The following is a 24,868-nucleotide window of genomic DNA, read 5'->3' as shown; positions in this document are numbered from 1 at the left end:
TCCAGTCTGGTCCCTCTCAACCTGCCCGCCCTAAAACACCCCTATTGAACCTGTGCACTGGGGTCTGCAGCCTGGCCTCTGCTTTAGACTCTCCTTCCTCTTGGACTAGATGTCCTTGAGAAGGTGCCTGTGGTGCCAGCCCTGGGCACCTGTGGATCCCAGAGCAGTTCCTCCCTACAGCACATCCCTGCTCTGTTACTTGTAGGTTCGCAATTCCTCCTCAAATCTCCTTGGGAAATACCAATCATCTCCTGTCTGGGTCAAGATCTCCACTCCAGACAGGTGGTTCTCCATGATACTGGGGTGTCAAGGTGGACATCCCACTTCTCCCATCCCTTTGGGTGTTGGGGCTAGAATATGGCATCGGGGGAGCATCCTGCTTTCTGGTTTCCCCATCTCCTGCCCGTTGGGTGGTGCTGGTGTGTGTCTCACATCCTGTCACGTCATGTCACACAGGGCCTGGATGGGGCACGTCGGTCGGTGATCGGGGACAGCCCGCAGCTGCTGACGCACTACTACGATGACGCCAGGACCATGTATGAGGTCTTCAGGAGGGGATTCAGCATCTCCGGTGAGAGCACAGTGATGAAGAGGACTGGGAGCAGAGGAGGGGATAGGTGGAAGACCAGATGATGCAGAGGTCCAAATGGTGGGGGAGGCTCAAAGGCTTAGGGAAGCTTAGAGAGTGCGGCTCTAGAGGCTGAGAGCGCAGGAGCCCATACAAGTGTGGGAGACACCAATGGTGTTAGATGTCCATTCGGACTTAAAAGGCTGAATTTGCATGGGAGACCCAAAAAGGAATAGGAAGCCACCAGAATGTGGGAACCACAGAACTGTAGAAGTCAATTGTAGAGGCTGAAAGAACGGAGGAGGCACAAATAGTGGAGAGGCTGAAAAAGTGTTTGAGTCCACAAGGGTACAGTAGGGACAAAGAGTGCAGAAACAAGAGTTGGAAGCTGAAGGAGATACGATTGCTAAGGATAAAGGGGGGCTAAAAGAGTATGGGAGGACAATAAAGTGCAGAAGCCCAGAGGGTGTAGAGCCTAAGAGGGTTTGGGAGGCCCAGAAACTATATAAGACTATTACATGTGGGATTAGGGTTCTTATTTGCAACATGCATTAATTTGCCCTTAATGCCATTGAATTTTACTGTGCAATCTCTTGGTACCAGAAGATCTCTTTGCTGCCACTGGCAGATACCTTAATGTCCTGAATTTTGCAGTGTCAGCAGAGCTCATCATACATTATTCAGTTCTGGAGTGTTTGTGAATACATTACATGGGGCTGATCCGGGTGTAAAACTGTGGAACCCAACAGAGCTCTTCCTCCGCTGCAGATACTGATGGTTATTTCTCCTTGCTGCTGCCTTTTTATCAGTTACTCAGACAGCTCCTAACCTCATACCCCACAACAGGGCAGGGGAAGGGGCTCTGCCAGAAGCTCTTAGGAAAGCCGAGCATGGTGTATCAGTCCATCACCCTTAACCCACGATCGATGTTATCATCAAAGAGCTCTTACGCACTTGTGAGACATTTCCCACTCTAAAAAGCCACGATGGCTCTTCCCTCCTCTGTCATAACTATTTCTGTGTCTGCTGCTTGTGATGTCCTCCTTGTTGAACACAACCATTTCACTGTCACGTTATTTTTGGTACCACCAAAAGCCTCAGTGGAATCGCAAATATTCCACCCCGCAGACAAATAACTCGGGAGGTGTTTGGAGGGATGGATCTTGTGCAGGTAAGCACAGTTAGCAAAGGAATTAAACGCTCCCAATATTCCTCCAGTGACATAGTGCTGTGTTTTGTTTTCCTCTCCTCCAGAGCAGGCTGGGCTAAAAATAGCAGTTTTCACTGTGAACTGCTTAAATCAAAAAGCAGCGAAAGCAGTGGGAGCTGCTGTTTGGGATGAAAGCCCGTGGCAGACACGAATGCTCACACTGCCTTCGGAGAAGTGTCTTTTAATGAGGCTGATGGGGACAAACTGCTGCTGTCCCCACTGCAGCTCAGGGAGGAGGATTGAAGTGACTGGGAGATCCCAGCAGGCAGTCTCTGTTAGCTGCACTCATGTGTTGTGAGCTCCTCAGGCTTCCTGCATTCTCTGCTCCAGGAGCAAAAGCCAATCCTGATAGAAATGGATTCATTCTTTAGGGCTCCTCTGCATCCCTGCAGCCTGGTTCTGGGCAGCACCTTAATGCCTGTCACTGCCCCTGTGACTCCATCATCTCTGTTTGTGTCTTCCAGAAAACGGCCCCTGCCTGGGTTTCAGGAAGCCCAAGCAGCCCTACCAGTGGCTGTCCTACAAGGAGGTGAGCAGGAAATCATGGAACCATGGAATGGTTTGGGTTGAAGGGACCTTAAAGCTCCTCCAGCTCCAACCCCTGCCCCGGGCAGGGACACCTTCCACTAGAGCAGGTTGCTCCAAGCCCCTGTGTCCAACCTGGCCTTGAACACTGCCAGGGATGGGGCAGCCACAGCTTCTCTGGGCACCCTGTGCCAGCGCCTCAGCACCCTCCCAGGGAAGAGCTTCTGCCCCAGAGCTCATCTCAATCTCCCCTCTGGCAGGTTAAAGCCATTCCCCTTGTCCTGTCCCTTGTCAGAAGTCCCTCTCCAGGTGGTTGGTTTTGCATGCACCGGAGCGGGAGGTTGCTGATGTGCTCTGTGAGGGTTCTGTTTCTCCAGCCAGGCACATCCTGGTGTTACACACGTGTGCTGGCACTCAGGGACCAGCTCACTGCCATTAGCCCACTCTTGACAGTGGCACTGACGTGCTCCAAACCCGTGGGGCACTGCCAGCCAGAGGTCAACTGCCAGTCAGCTGCTGATGGCTCATGATAATGTAAAGCAATGGGCTTTTAGATAGCAAATGTGAGAATCTGAGAGCTCAGTCTCCACTTAGTCTGATACTGCTGATATTCATCTTTTTTATGTGTTTTGTTCTCCTCACATTCCAGGTGGCTGAAAGAGCAGAAGCTCTGGGTTCAGGCCTTATTCAGCAGGGCTGCAAGCCATGCACAAAGCAGTTCATTGGGGTCTTTGCTCAAAACCGCCCCGAGGTGAGACTTTTAAGTTCAACTGATGCTATATTACTAATGTTCCTGGCTTGTGAGCTTGCTTTGTGCTTGAAGATTGTTCTCAGTGGGTTAAATCTGCTCCCATGGCCCCCTTCTCACCTTCACACTCTGATTGTCCTCCTGCAGTGGATCATTTCCGAGCTGGCTTGCTACACCTACTCCATGGTGGTGGTTCCCCTCTATGACACCTTAGGTCCAGGAGCCATTCGTTACATCGTCAACACAGGTAAGAGCAGAATTGATGTAACCTCAGAAATCAGCTTTGCTGCTCAGAATGGTTCATTTTGTTTGCCTTCCACAAGCCAGGCGAGTTTACTCATTGTCCTGAAGTCACTTAGAGAGGTTCCTGGGGAGCTGTGTGTCCCCGTGGTGGGTCAGGGCTGCCTCTGCTGCGTTTCCCAGTCACGCACAGTGGTGGTGAGGCTGCTGTCGCTGTGAGAATTACTCCACGGCCACCCACTCCTGTGCTGCTTTACATTGTGCCTCACAGATTATTTTAGCCCATGTGGTGAGCGATTTTAGCATTTTGAACTGGATCCCAGAACAACTGTAGATGTCAGCTACAGCTCTGGCACTGATTTAGATCAGCGGAAATTGCAGTGATTTCCTAAGAGAAATGTTTGTTGTATTCTGGGATTCCCGAAGTGAATATCAGAACTGGCACAATGCTGGGAGCCAGCACCAGGAAACACGTACTGTGAACAGCTTGTTTGGGTGGGTTTCTTCCAGCTGACATCTCCACAGTCATTTGTGACAAACCTGAAAAAGCCAGAACACTCCTGGACCACGTGGAGAGGAGAGAAACACCAGGGCTGAGCTCCATCATCCTGATGGACCCATTTGAGAAGGAGCTGACGGAGAGAGGGAGGCGTTGTGGAGTTCGCATCCAGACCATGCAGGAGGTGGAGGTAAGTTTGCTCTCCCTCTCCTTTTACTCTATTTTGTGGTTTCTGTAAAAACCCAGTAAAATAACCAGGGATTTGTGAGCTGTGTGGTGTGTTCAGTGTCTGGAGAGCACAAAAGAGCAGCCTGTGCCTGATGATACTGATTCTCAGTGCAGTTGCCTCTTGGTGTTATTCCTTGTTGATAGAAGAGCCAACGTTTCGAACCTTCCTGCTCACAGAAGGTATCAGCTGCTATTTAAGCCTGGGAAGGGGGGTTGCTGTTCAAGACACTGTCCTACATGTAATTACAGCCTTACACTGATGGAACAGTGTGAATCCGGCTCAAGGAGCCCAAGCTCTGTTTGAAAACCAAGGATGACATTGCAGTTAATGCAAGAAACTTTTGATAGAGAAGATGGCTTAACCATTAGCCACAAACATTTCTGCTGGAGCTCACACTCCCCCTTAGTGACTTGCGGGTTATTAGCAAGTGGGTTACACCACAGGAATTGAAGTAGAAATCATCTTTGTTGCTTTAATCTCTTTCAGGACTGTGGCCGTATGAGTCGTCATGTGCCTGTGGTGAGTGTTGATGTGCTGCTTCTCCCACTTACAACTGCAGCTGGCTCTTACATTTATTTCGTTGCCCCAGGAGGGAAGGGTTTGCTCCAGACTGTCAGTGCCATCAGCTGGGATCACAGAACCATAGAATGGTTCGGGTTGGAAGGGACCTTCAAAGCTCATCTAGTCCAACTGCCCTGCAATGAGCAAGGACATCTTCAACTAGATCAGGTTGCTCAGAACCACATCCAGCCTGGCCTTGAATGTCTCCAGGGATGGTGCATCTGCCACCTACTCTGGGACGTGCAGTATTTGCTTCCTACCCTCCTCACTTAACTGAGACAGTTCATCCTTGCTAGACATCTTAATGAGACAGTAATTAAATGCCATTGTTGAGCCAAACTCATTCCGCTACCTTACCCAGGTGGCACTGGGGGTTTTGCACCCTTGGCTTTCCCGTGGGGTTTCTATAGCTCGGAAGCACTACTCGGAGCATTGCTCTGGGATATCGGTGGGAAATAACATCGATATTTTTCACTGGCTCCTCATAGTCACACACAAGTGATTTCCAGGCTGCTCACTTAGTCACCCGTAACCACAGCACACACGTGTGGCACTGGGAACACGGAGACACTCCTGGAAACGGGAGCTTCAGGAGGTTGTCTCCTGCTGAGCATAGCCACGTCTCCAGCATTCATCAGGAAATGAGTAAATTCCCTCAGGTTTTCCCACACGCCTACAGGTGTAGATGCTGTCTTTGAAAACCCAAACTGCAAGACGAAGATTCCATCAAAGTCCTCTTACATTAAAGCACGCCCTTTGTGCCGCTGGGGCAAAACGTAAGGGAGGAATAGAGCCTGCCTCAGCTGAAGAATCTGATAAAGAGACTATTATGATGGTCTTTTATATTTGCCAAGGGGAAGGAGAGCTTTTTATGGCAGTATTGAAATAGAATTGGTTCGATCTTTAAGTTTATACAATGACAACAGTCTACCATTGACCTGTCTGCATTTTACTGATGTGATTTCCTTATTCTCCTTGTGCATTTCCAGCCTCCTCGACCAGAAGACCTCTCAATTGTCTGTTTTACTAGTGGCACCACAGGTAAAAGAAGAGACATTTTAATATCAAAATGTTAGACTGGATTATCAAATGAATTATTAATACCACTTTAATATGTGCAAACTTGATGTTATGCTGATACGGCAATGATATTTCCATGCATTTTTAATGTTTAAGGATATATGTGTGTATGCGTGTCTGTAGGCTGCAAATTACTAACACTGGTATATTTATTTTTCACTTGCATTCCATGACACACACTTTGGCAAAACCATTTTCCAGTGGTCTGGAAATCCGTGCATGTTTCATTCTCTGTATCCTGAGCACACCAATGTCCCCAGCCCCGGTTGCTGGTGTGTTGGGCCATGGGGCACCACGCTGCTGGTACTCATGAGCCACTGGCCCCTTTTTCTTGGAGAGGAGCAGCATCATTTCGCTGCCTGTTCTCAGCAGACACAGCACCTTCCCCTCTCTCCTGGTTTTCATACAGCTTGCAGGAATTTCCTGCTCTTGAGAACTTACCTGCAGAAAAAGACCAAGCTCTTGAGGTTCACCGATGATCGTGGTGTTGCCTAATGCTTGGTCCTAGCCCTAAAGCATCCTCGATTTGGCCTCCACTGATTTAGGCAAGCAGGAGGTGCTGCCTGGCACCAAGCTGCCCTCCAGGATGGGAGCTGCTTGTGCTGCTCAGCCTGCGGACAGCAAAGGCTGCAGATGGGGCTGGGCAAGAGGGGACATCTTCATCTTCCACCTCCTGGAGAAGACCTGCACTGCAGCTCAGGTGGGCAACTGCTTTATCAGCTCCAAGTACAAACTCAAAATGTATTAAAAGGCTTTGGGGGTTTTGCCTTTGTTCTTAGTTTTGAGGTCTGGGCGCCGCAGGGTACCCCAAGGCAGTGCACTGTGAGAAAGGAGCCTAAGCTCTGCTCCGTCTCAGCACAGGGAATCCCTAAAGGCAAAGACTGATCCCAGTGCAGGATACAGACATCCCAGCCTGTGTGCTGGGAGCACTGGCTCTGCTAGTGCAAAGTGGCTGGGCACAAACGGGAATGGCAGGAATCCCAAGGAGCTGTGCCTGCAGGCGCAGTGGGGCACCATGTGTTTGTGTGGGATTTAAAGGGCAGAGCAAGGATTTCTTTTCGAGTCACTTTTTTGTTAATATTTGTATTTCTAAATAAGACATTCTGACTAGAGACGGGGTTTTTTTTCTTTTTTCTTTGCTTTCTCCCATCCAAACCAGAGATTTCATGTTCTGGAAATCATCTGCTGACAAAGCTCTCACAGAGCAATGCTTTGTGAACCACCAGCCCAGCCTCTGCTGCTGGAGGACTTTGCACATCACTTTCTGCCTTTTCCAGGGGTTGCAACACCACTCTGATCTGGTTTCCATGTTGAGTTTTGGTGTAAAAGGCTTGGTTTTTTATACAGCCCCCCACCAGGCTATTTTGAATGACCAGATTTAGGCTATTCTTCCAGTGGATATGTTCTCAAGGCCGTTTTCAATTCTGAAGGGCTCCATATATTCTTGTATGGTGTGAATCAAACCTTACTTGTAGAGTTTGTAACCTGGAAATTGTAGAATGGGAAATAAATTTAGCTGTTTATAAAAAACCCACCAGAAGTGGACTTTAACGTGTGCTTTTCTTTGATAGGATCAGATGCCCAATGCCTGCCCTGAGGTTGCTGAGCTCAGATGATGAGCATCTTTCATTGCGGCACCAAGGACTCATCAGCACTCAGAAATGGGCCAGAGGCACACAGATGCCCCCACACCATCAAAGAAGCAAAGTGACATTTCCTTAAGGATCCACCTCTAAGCCATTGGATACAAATTGCTTCCCAGCACTTTCTCACAGCCTGTCAGTGCATAACCCTGACTGCTGGGGGAGAGGAGCGCTTGCATCCCAAAATGCTGATGGATCACACCACTGAGTCAGTGCTGGAGCTACTGCTTGAAAGACGCCTTTAGCAACATGGAAAAGGTTCTTCCCTTGCTTATGAGAGCTGCCAAACCAGCCTGGCACCAAGACAGGGAGAAATTGCCATGCCCAGGCTTCTAACTGACCCTGTTCCGTAACGGGATACTCACAATGAGTGTCTGGATGAGGGTATTCAAGCTTGAGAGCAGTGTTGCAGGTCTGGCATTGATTTTTTTTAAAGGAAAAGCAGTTTCACTGCCAACTTTTTAATCTTGAAGTGTTAGTTCTGGGAAGGGGCTCGTAGCAAGGAGCATCTGTTTTGCTGGTTGCTCTTACAACTACTAAAGAAGGTCAAAATTTACAGGAGCCCGCCAGCTCAAAAAGCTGCAGCTCCCATGGGAGCATGGTTTGTTCTGGACACCTCTGTCTTTGATGCAAGTTCAGTACCTCTGCTCAGATCACCATGACACGCCTGGAGCAGTGTGAACATCCTGGATCCTTCCTGTGTCCTGTCTGCAGCAGGTTCAGCATCCTAGACAGGCTCCAGTGTTAATGATGCCAAATCACAGCAGCAGTGTAGAGGTGGGCTGATACATGAGTCTGAGCTCAAAGCATCTGGGAAGCTGTGGCTGCCCCATCCCTGGCAGTGTTCAAGGCCAGGTTGGACACAGGGGCTTGGAGCAACCTGCTCTAGTGGAAGGTGTCCCTGCCCGGGGCAGGGGTTGGGGCTGGAGGAGCTTTAGGGTCCCTTCCAACACAAACCAGGCTGGGATTCTGTGTAATCTTCCAGAAGGTGGCTGCAGAGCTGTGCCAAGGTGCAGGAGCAAGATCTGCCATTGGTATAGCTGGAGGGCACAGTTTTGAACTTCCAAACCAACCCTCTCCCCTGATGTGTGACCTGCTGATGCCAACGTGGAGGAACTTGTGCAACGCTGTGGGAATACAGCTACGTATAGAGTTGCCAGGGCTGAGCATGCTTGTTTGGCTACATACAAATAACACAAGTGATTTCTGCACCAACCAATATTGGTTCCTGGAGTTTTCCTTTGGTCTGGATCCACAGGTGCACCCAGCTGTGAAAATAAGCGCCTGGAAACGAAACCTGCCTGGCTGAGCTGGTGCCACAAGCATGAGGTACAATAGGTTGGGGCAGGAGCCCAATGTAGCATCAACATGGCAAAGATGTCAGCCCCAGCTTCACCTCTGAGCTTTGGAGGAGGACGAGCACAACACCAAAGCATCCCCTGTGCACCCTGTCCATCTGCAAGTATTTGGGACCAAGTTACTCAAAGGCACTTGGGACACCAAGTGTGGGTTTTCAGTAAAAAACACTGTGTACAAAACGTCCTGATTTAGTGCAATAAATGCCTCCAATAATGACTACTTCTGCTTGGGCCTTTATTTAGCTATTGGTGAAGCTGAGTGGAGGCGCTGGCAGGGAACTGTCAGGGCACAGGACTCAGCACCAAGCTGGGCTGTGCCACGTAGGTACAAACTGACCCCAAACCAAGGAGATGAAGAATATCTTCCTGTGCTGAAACCAACTCACAAAACACCGTTGCCCCTTCCTAATCGGAGGAAACCAGAGTGAAATCTTTGCTGGTTTATAGTTTTGTGAGGTGGCTGCATCCATCATCAGCTGTAACAGCACTGCAGAGCTCCTGGGGTATCCCTGTGCTGGGGCCGTGCAAGGTACCTACAGGCAAAGCTCCTCCGATCAGCTTCCGCATGGCATAGCAGGAGCCTCGCTGCAGTGCTGAGATTGAATTAAACCAATCTGCTTAAAAGCACGCTGGGGAGAGGGAGGCTGGCTCCATAATCTTGATTTGAGCTGACCTGCACCTTCTTTTCAGCAATAAACCCTCCAAGGGTGATGGAAAGGGACGGTGCTGTGGCAGGAGGATGTGCAGAGTGCTCTGGGCCAGCGCTGCGGGCAGGGAGCTCTGGATGGAGCCCTCGGCTTTGGTTTGCGCGCCCAGCGGTTGCAGCCTGTGTGTTCACTGCTTAACAAACCCCGTATTTCAGTGTGTGAACAGATAGGAAATGCAAAAGAGAGAGAAGAGGGTGAAAAAGCAAATACTGACAGTGTGGAGGTGAAACACTGCAGGGCAGTGCCCAGCACCGGGATAGAACACGGCTCCCTGATGCAGTCAGTGCTGTCTCCGCTTCTGCTGTGCTGCTGGCAGCATTACTGATTTCCTTTAAGCACAGTCTCACAGAGTCTTCTTGTAGCCTAATTTTTGCCATGTATTACCTGTTTTCTGCATTGTTCAGGATATCCAGCACACTGGGTAAGTAAGAGCTTGTCAGCTCTTTCAATGGGGTTTCTTGGTATTGAAGATCATTCTTAGTCAACATCTGTATGACATAAACCCTGTTTGGGAGGCTGTGAGCAGTCAGCCAGGTCTGACGGCCATGCTCATCAAACTGCGCCATCCGAGTGCTCTCGCACATTGCAGTTGGGTTGTTTCTGGTGGAAAGTGTTGTTCAGAGTCTCCAATAGAAATATTTGTGCTTATAGTATCATTTTATTACCCTTTGTGTACTGCAGTAAGTGCTGTTGGTGCAGGTCACTGCACAGAAACGGCTGAGAAAGTGACGTTTTACAATGCAGAATTTAACGGTTTATCCATTCGCGTTGTGGGGTTTGTTGAGGTTTTGGAAGTTCCCTGCTGCTCACCTGCCAAATCTCTCTCTGTTTCCTGCAGGGAACCCCAAAGGTGCCATGCTGACCCATGGGAACGTGGTCGCGGACTTTTCGGGCTTTCTGAAAGTGACAGAGGTGAATACCCTGCTCTAGAAAGTGCTGCCCCGGGCCGGGGGGCGGGTTGAGCTGTGTCCTGCATGGGCTGGAAATGGGCCTTTGCAGTAAGGAGGTGAAATTTCTCTTACTCGGAAGGCCAAATCCATGGAAATGGGAGCGAATCTGAGCTTAGAGCACTGCAGGGCATTAAATCCCCTTCCCAGCACCGGCTCCCTGGCTCTGTAGGACACAAAGCGGTTCTGAAGAGCAACACTGGCTCCTGTAAATCAATTCATTAACTCCTTTTGAAGAACAAGGAGAGCAAACAAGCTCCTTACAGTTGCAAGTGGTGCTTGACAAAGTCCACTTGTGCTCTTTGTGTCCCAGTGTGCCCACACAATGTACTCACTTACCTCAAGCTCTCTGCTTATGAAGTGCATATATATGTATAAGAATATATGTTTTTTACAAGAATGGCTAATTTCATTGATATCAAAGTATATTTTAGGTTCTGTCATACGTGTTTTTAAAAAAGCGTAGCACTGGCCAAGTATCTGTGTAATGTTTCATGCAATGTGTAAGCTTGTGTTTAGAAATGATACGGGAAGCAGAAGTGCTTCAGCACAACGTATTAAGGACCTAACAAACATAAGGAATCTATTTTTTGTAGTAAGCAGGCAATTCCATAAAGGAATCTATTTTTTGTAGTAAGCAGGCAATTCCATAAAGCAGTGATGTACACACGGGTGCACAATTTGTCACCTTATAGCCCCTGCTGGTCCTACTGTTGCTAGTGAAAATACTGCAGTCTGGTTATCTTAACCCTTGAACTTTCTGAGACTTCCAGCCCTGTGTTGTAAGGAAACTCGGACACAGGGTGTGAGGAGTCCCACTGAACTCACACGTTGGAGTATTTGCAGTGTTGTGACTCCAGTAATTCCCAGTATGAAATGCCAACAACTTGCCGCAGCCAACCCTGGGGCTTCACAGCACGGAGCTATCATTGGCTTCAGAGGCAGCGAGATGCCCAAATGAAAGCTGGTGCATAGATAGGTCCGAGCTTCAAAGGGCAGGAGCATTTATGCTGGGAAGGAACTGGTTTGAGGGAGCTAAGGCAACTTCGCATCTTCCAGGACATAGAAATGGATTTAGTGTTCACTGGTGGCAATGGGACTCTGATTAATCGTGAAGGTATCAGATAGAGATGTAAGTCTGGAGTAAGTGGTTGTAAATTCAAGTGGCAGTCACCAGAGTATTGTTGGTGGGAGCGTAAATGCCTGTAGCTGACCCACACGAGTAGGGCAAATGCCTAACCTCAGAAATGCAGTCGAGCAAAGTGCAGCAGAAGTAGTATAAATTACCAGAATAAAGATACCTAAAGCTGAGGAGCGCTGCAGATCTGCTGCTCGCATTCTCTTGTGCCAGTTTTGCTTAGTTCAGGGATTTTGATCAAGAGAACAGTTTTTGAAGTGACCCTAAAGCTTTTATAAGGTTGTTCTCAGATGCTAAGAAGCTGGTTTTGTTTTGCATTTAACTGGACAACTGTGCCAGCTTCAAGACACTATTCAATGTCATCACTTTGGCCTGATTTAAAACAAAACCATTTATTATCTGGGCACTCAAAGCAGTGTTAGAAACGAAAGCAGAATAGCTGGAGATGCTAATGGGTTTACATGCCTGTGCTTGCAGAAAACGAGGCCAATGTGAAATAATGTATAAACAGCTCTGCAGCCCCTAATGGCTTAATTCAGGCTGACACAGGAAATAATGTGAAATGGGATGCTGAGAACACCCACATGGTCAATTGTGTTTGACTTCAGTAGGTAAAGGGTGGGAGAACATCCCCAGTTTGACTTGCCCAGCTGTAACTCCAATGAAATATTCCCTAAGGAAGAATCTCGTGTGCCTTCACCCACCGCTGTGTCCCAGGTCAAAGGCTATCCATTCCATCACAGCAGTGGAGATGCAAAGTGGGTATAAACTGCTAATACTGTGAGCTAATAGATTTTGTACCCATTTTCCTCTAACCACTGGCCTCAGGGCAAGTTACTGGGTAATCAAGCTTTCAGGTTTTCTTATCTGTAATATCAGAGCAAGCCTTACCCTTGGAAAGGCAGGTAGTAAAGCAGGTAGGGCATGGGTTGAGTAAGGCTCCCACGGCCTGTGTTTGTTCCAGCCTGTGAGACGGAGTTAAAACCTTGGCAAACTGAAGACTTTGGTCACTTTATTTTTGGCGTAATTTGTCCAGCTTCTTTTCCCCACTGCGCCTGTCTGTGGGGCACTGACAATGCCCTTAAAATTCCATTTTAATCACTTCAAATGACAAGAAACACTAACAGAAGTCATTAATTTTTGCAGCTGAAAAACAATCATTAATTTTTCTGATTCAAACCAATGATTAACCAAAGGAGAAGGACAAAAAATCAATAGCTTTGACTCTAGTAACACTGTGATCTCCACTGGGCTCTGCGCAATGTGGAAAAGGGATGCTCTGCAGAGCCCTGCGGATTCCTGGGAGGCTCCTGCAGGTTTACACCAGGATCCTGTGGGTCTGCGCAGAGCTGAGGGCGCGAATCCTGGTCTCGGCACCTCCTGGTAGAAAGCAATGGATAAAAATGGGATTCTCTGTCAGGGTGAGCCTCTGCTTCCAGCGTGAGCTGTGTGGATACAATAAGCCTTCTGCCATGGAGAGACCTCTCCACTGGCCTCTGTGTGCATCTCCGTGCTCTTTACTTCTCCTGCTAACCGAGCTTCATTGACACTGTGGCTTAACGCTTCACTTTGTACGCTGCTCCCTTCCTTTCTTGACAGTCTTTACCCTTTTGCTCCTCTGGTGCCATTTTTCTTTTTATTGTTTTATGACTTTCTTGTTGTCTTCCTGTCAGTGTTTCTTTCCTTTCTGTCTCCCATGCCCTTCACCTGCAGAAAGTGATCTTTCCGAGACAGGACGATGTGCTCATCTCCTTCCTGCCTCTGGCTCACATGTTTGAACGAGTTATACAGGTAAGAAACTTGCCTGAACTGACGAGGCCTCGTGGGGCTCCTTGTGTTTTCTTCCAGAGTCAGTGGTCTCCTACTTGTGAGGATGTACACATTTCGTATTTGCCTTTAGCACACATGTTTGAGAGAATGGTACAGGTAAGGTCCTGGTGTCAGTGGAAATCACCCTTTTCCACATGAAAAAACCCTATAAAATGAATAAAATACTAAATAACCAGCGATATCTTGTAGCACTAAAAAGCTTGTACTCCAGAAGTGCCACATGCGTAACACCAGGGCCCCGTCTCTGGTCTCAGTGACATGGCCATGAGTCCAGGGTGATTCCAGGAGATCTTCCCAAGCTCTCCAGCTTACACCGGTGGCTCTGAGGTTGGAAACCAGCTCTTTGTCCACGAGCAGAAACTGCTACCTGCACAATCCGGGGGGCAGCTTTTCGGAGCACTTTAGGATGAGGCATCAGGGGAGCAAAAAGGATAATTTTGTGCCATTTTCTACATCAGCTAAAACCCTTTTATTGCATAAATAACCAGCTCTGCACAAAACTTACAGACACTGAAAAAGAGGAAACCAAGATCGTGGTGTGCCAGACGTGACCCTCCTGGCAGGGCAGTGTTCAGTGGCATTAGCTGGTCAGTGTCCCCTGGAAACAATGGCAAACAGAAGTGCTGACTCAGGCCAGCCTGAGAACTGACTTCTCACATCTCCTCAAAAGCCAGGTGAAGGTTTGTGCTGTAGTGGGGGCGTCAGGCACATCGATGAGATGATCACACCAGTTCTCCTGGCCTGAGAAGCTGCAAACTAAAACCTGATCCAGTAAGTGAAGACTGGATCTGGACTCAGTTGCAGCTCTGTGCTTTCTCAGGGAGGACTGCTGCTGAGCCAGACAAGCACCTGAGTGTAATCCCCGCTTCTCAGTAACATCTGTGCCAGAAGTAACATGTTCTGCCCTGTTAACAAACTTTCAGATTGGAAGTGAAAGTCCATTAAAGGTTTGGAGAATCACAGCACAGCCTTTCTTCCCTTGCAAGGCAGGCTGGTCAGTGTGCCACCACCATGGGGGCAAACAAGAATATAACCATTCAAAAGTCATCTGCTGAGGGAGAAAAAGCCATCAGAACATCTGAAATCACCTTGTTTCACAGGATGTTGCTGTATTGAAACGGGCCTGGAGGATATTCAGGTTTATCCTCCCTGTTAAAAAAGCTCATTGATAATGAAGATTTTTCCCCAAAGGGCTAAAAAGTCATTTTCAAAAGCATTCGGAACAGCAGCACTTTGCAGCTTCCCCAGTTTTACCCAACATAATTAGTTCCTGGAACTTACAGTGAAAATTACATACGTACATTCTCTAAAGCAGGAAATTTCTAGCAGCTATTTATAATTCCCACTGGTTATACTTTCCTTTTTTCAATTCCTGTGCATGTGCAGCAGGCAACACAGGTGCAGCAGCGTGCTGGTCATCAACCACACCACATGTGTGAAATTCCTGTGGTTTCAGTTGATGGAGACTCTCCCTAACCGTTGGCAGAGCTCTCTGGTTAGTGTTAGGGATATTTAGGAATAGCACAAAATGACTTAGGTGTGTCTTAAGGAATTTTAAGCTGGTTTAGTTATATGGGGAAGACAAGCGCACCAAAGTGAGCTGATGTTCTCAGGCATCTGTGGGGTCACAGATGACCAGAGCTCCTTGCACCTGATCCCACACATCCAGCTCTATTCCGATCCGATGAAAGTGGCCTGTCTGCTTTCCAGGCACAAAACCTTCTGGATCTATTGTTTCCATACAAGTTGAGCACCTTTTATGAAGTGGGCTTCTATTTCTGGGATACAGGATCAGGCACTGTACTGCTAACGTAGTCTATATTGTTGTATTTAAACAAGACTAAAGTATTAACATCTAAAACCCGGCTGCTGCTCAGTGTTTTAGAATGTTTCTTAATATCCATTTCTTTATTGACAGTAGGTCCTCATGCTGTGAGCTGCTGCGGTAGGTCTGGGCGTAAAGGAGAAGTTCAGATCCAGAATCTGACCATAACTCAGACTTCTCCATCCCCGTATGCAGGGGATGAAAGGAAATCCCTTCCGAACCAGCTTTGGTTCCCCGTTCTTCCAGAACCAGTGGCAAATTTGGTGGATGCTGAATTGCCAGTACTGAAAAGTGCCCAGAAATATCCAGATATTTCCATTCACTGCAAAATTTACTGTTACTTTTGTATGTATTTCTGAAGCCCCGTTTTTTGCCATGTTGGAAAGTAGGATTTTAGGAAAGGCATTTCTGTGCTTGGGGGGCTGCTCTGCCATGGGAATTAAAAGCAGGGAGGTGACATGTGCTCCTTTCCCTCCCACCAGTCTGTAGTATACTGCCATGGAGGGCGCATCGGGTTCTTTCAAGGCGATATTCGCCTCTTATCTGACGACATGAAAGCGTTGCGTCCGACCATCTTCCCTGTCGTGCCGCGGCTGCTGAACAGGATGTATGATAAGGTGAGTTGAATTTGGCTCTTTTTGTGATGATAAAGTTTATGTCCCTCTAGTACTTACATGAAAGAATCCCCTTAGTCACAGATATTTCCTGTGCAGATGGTGCTGTTTCTGCCTTACTGCAAACATATCCTTACCCTGTGTAAGTGACAGGGCTGCTCCAGTGTGTAAACTGATTTATGCAGACTGCTGACATGGATTAAATCCCTCTATATCAGCCTCATTCCCTCTTCTCACTGAGGTTACTGGTGATATTTCCCGAGATGAGGGATGTTTTCATCACAGAAACACTGGTCAAACCTGGGGGCACTCGGACTCTTTGTGCCCTTCAACCAGTTTTGGAAGTTGAGCCTCTCTTCCTGGTGGCAATGACAGCGGAAAATCAGGAGCTGCAAAAAGACTATAAGGATTTAAGCAGTGTCAATGTGGGGTGGATTTTGGATCTAGAAATCTTTATATCTAGGAGATAGTCTTGAAAGGTGTTAAAGACATGTCTGGTCAGGTTAAATCTGACCAGCTGGGAATATTTACTCCTCAGCAGACTTATCCTCTAAAGATGAGCTTAAGCGCAAGCTACTGGTTTAATTTTTCCCCAAGGTCAGGACTGCTGCATCAGGGGTTCTGGTGCCTCAGTAGAGGGATGGGCACTGGGGGTTTCTTGTTTGTGGAGATGTAGTTCATGCTGGTGTGTGATGAAGCTCGGGTCAATGCAGCCCCTATCACCTCCTCAGCCAGCACCAATACCTGCTCCAGTGGTCACGCTGCTCATTCCCAGCTGCTCAGATTGCATGATTTCACTGAATCCTATCATGGAAATCATATAGAAGTAACAGCCATGTAAATGTAGTCAACTGCCATCCCCTCTCTTCTTCCTCCCAAGGGAACACCACGTACAACAGCGCACGGAGAGGAACAAACCACTCCTCTATGTCCCCACTAACAAAGCCCTGGTGTAACCTCATTTAACTGCACCACTAATGCCACTGTGGTGACTACCTGGCCCCTGCAGAGCTGGGCGCTGTGATGGTCAGGGCAGTATTGATGTTCTCTCTCTGTGCTGCAGATCTTCAGCCAGGCAGACACGTCCCTCAAGCGCTGGGTTCTGGAGTTTGCTGCAAGAAGGAAAAAGGCTGAAGTTCGAAACGGGATCATTAGAAATGACAGCTTGTGGGACAAACTGTTCTTCAATAAAATACAGGTAAACTGTGCAAGAAGTGAGGCTAAGGGCAAAGAACTCTCTTTTCTTCTAGCAGTGACTGGTGTTCATTGAAGTCGAAGTGGTCTGCTTGCCTCATGATGTGGGCAGTTGTACTCACTGGTGAACAGCAGGCTGAAAACTGAATAGGTGAAGGAAATGGAGCAGTTTCTTGTTCCACTGACTTCTGCATTAACTCCTGCCATGTTTATTTTTATTTTTGTATTTGTTTTTCAACACCATGCATAAGATGCCAAAATTTGCAGCAAACTTATCCCTGTCTCCTCCTACTGGGGATAAAATTCGGGAAGGTGGGCATGGAAAGATGAGTATCTAATCAATGAGATGTTGTTCCAAAGTTCTTTGCAAATTCTCTACAGATATGACTGGATTTAGGGTTGAGTTCAACTGGGCATATTCACGGGATCATAGAATCCCAGCCTGGTTTGGGTTGAAGGGACCTTAAAGCTCCTACAGCTCCAACCCCTGCCCCGGGCAGGGACACCTTCCACTATGTCAGGTTGCTCCAAGCCCCTGTGTCCAACCTGGCCTTGAACACTGCCAGGGATGGGGCAGCCACAGCTTCTCTGGGCACCCTGTGCCAGCGCCTCAGCACCCTCCCAGGGAAGAGCTTCTGCCTCAGAGCTCATCTCAATCTCCCCTCTGGCAGGTTCAAGCCATTCCCCTTAGCCTGTCCCTCCATCCCTTGTCCAAAGCCCCTCTCAGATAAAAATTCAAAACTGCTTTTTTCCCCAGGAAAACAAGAAAAGAGCGTAGAGAAAACTGCACTTGTAAATCACAGCTGAACAATAAGGGAAATAAAAGCAAATGCCCTGCTGTGTGCCATGCATCTCCTCAGTGAAAAAAGATTAAATTGGCTTTAACGCGGGGGTTTGGGCTCTGTCCTGCTCCGGGAGGCTCTGATTACTCCATTTTTTAATCGGATCACTTATCCTGGAGACATGCCACTTTATTTTTAACTAAAGAAACTGACTGTACTTTTCGCCTGCGGATTAGTTGTCCTCAGCGTGCAAAGAGCAGAGTTCACGTGGTGCTGCCGGGCGCGCAGACACGAGGCAAGCCGGGCTGCATATTGATTCGGGCTCTGGCGAGACTGGCAGGCTCAGTCCCTTGTTTTCTTTTGTGCTGGGCTTTCTTCTTTTAGAACAAGAAAAAGGAAATGAAGGGGGGAGAAGGAAGTAAAATGTGACACATGAGTTGATGTAACACCCTCCAGAAATGTTTGAAGGTCATCTGCTTGAAGAAAGGGACGATGTTATTTTAGATGGCTTAATGAATTGGGAGCCAATTCATTAAAATTGATGAGGTGCAAATAGCACTGGAGGGGAAGGGTCTGGTTTGTACCCTGCAGTTCCCCAGAGGCAGATGTTGCTCACCCTGACAGAGACGGGGGACTCTCATCTCCGTATGTTGAATGGTTGATTTTTTAGGCACTCTGTCTACCTGCAAGGAGGAGAGTTCTTTCTTTTAAGAATGAGCTGTATTTATCGCTAAGGAAAGATTCAGAGCTGGTTCCTGTTCATAGGATCATAGGAGAGTGAGGGTTGGAAAGGACCTTAAGGTATTCCCTGCCTCTATTCTAGAGACAGCGTCTGTGCGAGCGCTGCACGAGCAGTACTCACGGGTGCTGCTGGTTTTGCCACCTGTAGTAACTTGTGATGCTTTCTTCCCTTTTCTCCTGCTACCGAACAGGCAAGTCTCGGCGGGTGCGTCCGAATGATCGTCACGGGTGCTGCTCCTGCATCTCCAACTGTCCTGGGCTTCCTCCGTGCAGCCCTCGGGTGTCAGGTGGGCTCATGAGGCTGCTCGGATGCGTTCCCTCAAGCTGGGAAATACACTGCGTTTAAGAAAGGAGAGGGGTTAGAACCTCAGTGCTGTGTTTAGGGCAGCTTTATCAGGACTGGTCCAAGAGCAGCATGTCCCCGGAGCTCTGTTCCCACAGCCCCAGGGCTGGGGCAGGGACCCTTCTTGGTGGCCCTGGAAGTGAGAAGCACACAAGAGCTGCTTGTGCTGCAGGCAGCTGCCAGTAAAGAGCATGGACTCATCCCAGCCGCTCTCAGCACTTAATTGAGTATGTGCAATTAAATATACTTGTGCACGTGCTCAGCACTTCGTTACGTGAGCTTTATTCTATATATAAATGGAGAAAGATTATCTGCAGAGGGCAATTTAACCCACTTAAGCTGTCCTCTATATTATTTTTCTTTGACACAAAGTCCAGGGCAACTAAAAGGCCTCATTGAAGAGCCTAAAATTAGGCCAAAAAAAAGTGTAAAAGGAGTATTTTCAAACCATCCTGCAAAAATACCTTTTTGCTCCCCACTAATAAATTCCTCTCATAGAGTAATACACTTGGCTCAAAAGCTAAGTGCTGAACTTGTCTTCTCACTATTGCAGCTCTACAGAGCCAGGGTAACTCGTAGTCGTGTCAGTGAAATGTTGGGTATGGAAAGAGCCAGGGAAAGTGTCCCATGTAAAATGTGCTCCTGTCAGCGCAGCTGCAGGGCTGTGCAGCAGAAGGCAATGCTTAGACTTCTACCGTGTGTTAGTGAAATCCTCTGAGCTGTTATCAAGATTCCTGTTTCTTTGCCAGGTTTATGAAGGTTATGGCCAAACAGAATGCACAGCCGGGTGCACCTTTACAACGCCAGGTGACTGGACATCAGGTAATGATTTTCTTCCATCATTTCCAGATGGAAAAGAGAAGATTTCTTTAGGAAATTCAGGACTTTAACATCACAGGGCGTTATGTGGCGTTCACCACTGTGTGACTGATCTTCAGCAAACATCATGTTCCTGAAACTGTCATCAGACCAGAATAAATGCACAGGGATCAGGTGCTGGGGCACGTTTGCCTGGGGAGGTTTGGAACTGTCGCTGGAGGTGTTATTTGTGAGACTCTTATCTCTGCACTACCGGTGCTGTGAGTCCTTTCTAGAGCACTGGAGGTGAATTTAAATGAATGTTTGTTAGAATGAAATGCTGGAACAAAGAAAAGATGGACACATTCATGGGCTTAGTGAGCAAAGCCAGGCTTTCAATACAGATCCGCCACTGCTCAATACTTACATATTTCAGGCTTTCAAAGCTTTTCGGTCTTGACAAAATCAGATAAAAATCAGCACTGGGCACGATTCAGATAATCCTAGAATCACAGAGTGGTTTGTGTTGGAGCTTCTTCCTTAAATTTTTTCCTAAAATGATGAGAGTCCAGAGCTTTGTGTGCTTTTATAAGGAATTAAGCTTAAAAAAGGGATAGTCTCTTACGGGTAATGGAGACATGGTTTGTATTTCAGTATGTTTGAAAACAGGGTTTATATCCAAAGAGGACGTTCAGGTATTTAGTCTTAAGAACACAAAACCTTAACTAGGAACTTATGGCTGCATGAAGATATGTTTCCTGCAAGAATATCCAGTGTGTCTACAACTATGCATGCAACTGATAATGAACTGGTATTTATTGTTCCTAGGACTGATGACAAGTGACTTGATAACTTTGATTTCCAGGTCATGTAGGAGCTCCTTTGCCCTGTAACTTAATCAAATTGAAGGATGTGGAAGAGCTGAATTATTTTGCTTCCAAAGGAGAAGGAGAGGTAGCAAATCACGTTTTTATATCAAATCCTTGCTAGTTAACATTGTGTTAAGTACTTATGTAGTTACAGAAGCATTTTACCTCTGTAAGGTGCGCTCTTGCTGATATGTTATATATTGCAATCAGGAAAAGAAAACATCAGTTCAGCAGCAGAACAGCAAAGCATTAATTACAGAGGGGCTGTGGCAGTACTTCCAGCCAGCGACCTGCCTCATTCCTTCAACAGCTAGGACTGAATTAATTAGTTCAGCTAAGAAAAGCTGAATGCTGTGATTTCCACACTGCTGTTATTTCTGTATTGCACATAAATTACACTTACTGAAATAACGTTGGGGTGTTTTTAGCTGCAAGCTGAGTGCAAATCAACTTCGAGCAAATCAGTTTTGCAATCCCTACTTCATATTTCACAGTTAATTTTATAACAGTGCATTTAATTTCATGGAGCACAGTCATTAACTCAACCTTTAAAACATTTCAATTTTAGTGAATTACTATTTAGCTTGTTAGTAATTTACAGTGGAATAATAAAACAATTTCTCTGCAACTCTGTTTTTTGCAGATATGTGTGAAAGGGCCAAATGTTTTCAAAGGTTATCTGAAGGATGAAGAGAAGACAACGGAGGCGCTGGACCAGGAGGGCTGGCTTCACACGGGAGACATTGGGAAATGGTTACCTGTGCGTGCTGATCAGAGGCTTAGTTCTTATGTCAGTTGTATTATCCTATTTAAATTTCCAAGTACTCCACTTACATTTCCAAGCAGATCTGCCTTTACAGAGGACTCGGTTTATATTTTACAGAATAGGTTTGAAATAGCAGCGAAGCATTTTCTGGCAATGTAGAGCTCTGTTAAAACCAGCTTGGTGAGTCTCTGTGATTAAAGAACTTCTCATTTCTTTCTCCTAACAGAACGGGACTCTTAAAATTATTGATCGGAAAAAGCATATATTTAAACTTGCTCAGGGAGAATATATTGCACCGGAGAAGATCGAGAATATCTATATCCGCAGTGACCCTGTTGCCCAGATCTATGTCCATGGAGACAGCCTGCAGGTAAAAACGAACCTTTCACAAAGTCTTACTTTGCTCTGTGTTAGTAGAAGGCAGAGAGCTGGGTGTGAGCAAGGGGAAAGCGTGAGTGGATCACGTCAGGTTTTCACCCTGGTGCCTCCCTCCTGCTGTGGAGCTGGCTGCCAGCCACATGGGAGCATAAGCAGCTTGGAGGATGCTGTGGCTGAAGATCAAGCCTTTAAATTTGCTTCAGTGGCACCCTAATGCTTTCCTTTGCCACCTTGCTGCGGTAAGCCAAGTGAAGGCAAAGCCACTGCTGCTCCATGACCGCTGCCTGCACATTTTGGCCAGTCTTGTCCCATTTCTTTGGATATTTATACAAACGTGTGCAGCTTCTGCAACCATCGTGATTCATCCCTCCGTGTCCATTGCCCACAAGCATGATGTTCCCTTGGCACAGGAGTTTCCCTGAGTCTCCCAGGCCTATGAACTGAACGTGTATAAATGATACCACCACAGGTAACTATTTTATCTGAAGAAAAGCCACAGACACCCAAGTATAATTAATGATGACGAGTTAGTAAATCATTGACATAATTACACAAGAGGTGATAAACACAGCAAATTCACCTGGCTTATGTATTCATGTCAATGTAGGGCCTTAAATATTGTTCAGCTCTTGCCTGCAACTCTCCTTCTCTTCCACCTCCAGGCCTTTCTGGTGGGAATTGTGGTGCCTGATTCCGAAGTTATGCCAGGCTGGGCAAAGAAAAGAGGGTTTGAGGGAACTTATGCAGAACTCTGTAAAAATAAGGTTTGTCTTTCTGTCTGTCTGCACATAAAACATAACCTTACTCTTCATTCTGAGGAAGCAGTTAACATCATCGCACCGCACAAACGTTTGTGTATTTCTTTAATAGAATGTTTGCTAGTTGTGTGTTGACTATCAGTCAGGCACTTGACCTTCACTCAGAAACATGTCTGCTTGATGAACAATGACATGAATTGAATGTAAGGTTGGTGCTGACATTTCATGAGGAATTCCTGTGCTTTAACCCAGGCGCTGCAGCAAGCGATAATGGAAGACATGGTACGGTTGGGTAAGGAGAGTGGACTTCATTCCTTTGAGCAGGTAAAACGAAACAGTTAATCCATTATTCAGTGTGTTCAAGTGATTTGTCCATTTGTATTGAATGGGGATTTGTAAGCACTGGCTACGTTACTCCATATCCTTGTTGCAGCTGCACCCAGTGTTTTTGGAAGGAGAGATCTATTGCTAGCAAGTCCCTTGAAATTTGAATTGAATGTAGTGCAAGTTTTAGGTGTAGAAGTAAAAACCTAATCCAGGGACATAATCTCCAGTCTGACAACCAGGGGTCAAGATAAATATGTGCAGGACTCTGATTCTTCTGCCACTGAAAGCAGTGATGAGAAACTGGGTCACTAATTACCCTTCTTATAACTGACCTAGGAAATGCTGCTGGTTTATTTATTTTCAGCCTGAGCACTCATTCTTTTCTGGTGCTTGTGTAAATATTGTTGCAGCAGAGCTACAAACACTTCAGGAGGAGAGGTGAGAAATCAGCCACAGTTTACACAGCATTAAAAACACAGTAAAAAAAAAATAACCCACCACGTTTTAAAATGTCAAGTGCTTCTTTCTGTTAAAATAATGAACATCTTAATGGTTACATAGAATTAGCATAGAATTTTGCTTTTGTTGAGACTGTTTCTGGGTGGTAACTGATGGGCAATTCGCCATATCGCAGCAGAAACACCACTAAACATAAACTTGTTATTCTTCAGTTCATATGCCAATCAAATGATAGTAAAAAGAAATGAATTTAAAGAGTCAGTATAAAGCATGGTTTGTAATGCACAGAGTTGTTTGTGGTAATAAGTCTGATTTGTGCCTCCCATGGTCTCATGGTATGAAATGTCCTCAAATAATCTATTGTACCAGGAGTCTGCCATTGATAAACTATAAAGCAGAGAGGAAAGCCTTGCCACCTTTCTAAAAAATAAGTGTTTCACATTTCAAAACTAAAGGGCTTCAACATTCAATCTCTGTTGCAATATGTAGTCTGAAAACCAACATTTGAGCCAGATACTGGAGTTCGTGTTCATGTGGGACCGGATCCCCTTTATATGGAAAAGGGATTCTTTATCATCCCTGTCCCTGTCGGCAGTGTCAGTGGCCTGAGCCTGACCTCCAACTTGGCAGTGAGAGCTCTGGGTTCTGGAACCCAACAGCCAGTGCAGCTTTAACAGCCCCAACACTGGTTTTGTGAAGTACATCACTGGGCAGGGAATGCGACCACAGTGCTTTCAGGGGAAAAATGAGTCACGTATCTAAGAGGAGTTTAAGAACCGATCCTTAGTCTATATTCCTGCAACTCCCAGCTGACCAAAATGCAAACCAGCCTGGCTTGTGGAATCAGGAGAGCAGCAGATGGCTGGGGAATCCTCTTCCATTGGTGACTGTGGCCAGTCACGCAGCCCTTTTCTGCTTCCCCACTCCTCACTGCCAGGCTCCCTGCAGTGCTCAGAGACCCCCCCGCCAACCAGGGCAGCCTAGAAAACCCCATTAGTCTGGGCTGAATGATTTAATATCATTTTAATTAGCTAATAAAAGACCATCTTTAAAGATGATCATCGCCATGTGCGCTCTTTGTGCCTACAAAGCTTCATGATAATTTTGCAAGACCAAAAGAGCTCCTTTCTGTGCTGGCAGTGTGGGCACAGGAAAACAAGCAGGGAGCAGGGAGGGGTGGTGGAGGGATTTAGTGGAACCTCAGGAAACTTGGGCAGGTGAGGGAAATCCTGGATCCCCTGGGCACAGCCAGAGGTTATGGCAGCAAGACCATAACAAGGAATTAGGCTTATTCAGTGTGATACCTGTCAGTTTTGCTGTAAATATATCCCTCTTTTGCTACAGGTCAAAGCCATTTACATTCACTCTGATATGTTCTCAGTACAAAACGGTTTGTTGACACCAACGTTAAAGGCCAAGAGACCAGAACTACGAGATTACTTCAAAAAACAAATAGAAGAGCTATATTCAAGTGTGTCCATCTGAAATCCTGGGAAGAACCTTCTGAATAACGGACTTCATAGCAATATTAGAATAATCCTCAAAAGTACAGAGCCAGAATGACACAGCTGAAATGGATAAGCATCCGAATCTTACATTTGAGCCTTCCATTGTTCTAGGATTTCACCACTAACCACATCTTTCCTTCTTTTTTTCCATCAGGTTTGATACAGTTTATTTTTTACTCTATGTACACAATAGGGTACTACTAAGAATGATGCTAAATTGCCA

The 24,868-nt window shown here is 46.7% G+C and overlaps 1 protein-coding gene across 3 annotated transcripts; it reads left to right on the top strand.

Annotated features, from left to right (window-relative positions):
* The first annotated feature begins 416 nt into the window (after window positions 1–416).
* On the top strand, window positions 417–24,622 carry ACSL6 (acyl-CoA synthetase long-chain family member 6). 3 transcript variants are annotated; one of them, XM_010022912.1, is made up of 19 exons: window positions 417–571; window positions 2,243–2,307; window positions 2,953–3,054; window positions 3,199–3,298; window positions 3,802–3,980; window positions 4,506–4,538; window positions 5,570–5,621; window positions 10,207–10,280; window positions 13,302–13,379; window positions 15,591–15,725; window positions 16,786–16,920; window positions 18,631–18,726; window positions 19,532–19,604; window positions 20,446–20,534; window positions 21,093–21,209; window positions 21,442–21,585; window positions 22,256–22,357; window positions 22,604–22,675; window positions 24,482–24,622. In XM_010022912.1, exons 1-19 carry the CDS (start codon window positions 535–537, stop codon window positions 24,620–24,622), a joined length of 1,824 nt encoding a protein of 607 aa, XP_010021214.1. In that variant the 5' UTR covers window positions 417–534. The 3 variants fall into 3 exon arrangements, with proteins under 3 accessions (XP_010021214.1, XP_010021215.1, XP_010021216.1); XM_010022913.1 differs by lacking the exon at window positions 13,302–13,379 and adding an exon at window positions 13,167–13,244; XM_010022914.1 differs by lacking the exon at window positions 13,302–13,379 and adding an exon at window position 11,118 and having other exon boundaries at window positions 15,634–15,725.
* Window positions 24,623–24,868: the final 246 nt, after the last annotated feature.

The sequence above is a fragment of the Nestor notabilis genome, unplaced genomic scaffold (genome assembly GCF_000696875.1).
Source record: "Nestor notabilis isolate BGI_N333 unplaced genomic scaffold, ASM69687v1 scaffold28649, whole genome shotgun sequence".
NCBI lineage: Eukaryota > Metazoa > Chordata > Aves > Psittaciformes > Psittacidae > Nestor > Nestor notabilis.
The sequence above is the reverse complement of the archived record's forward strand: the minus strand, read 5'-3'. Positions and strand labels throughout refer to the sequence as shown.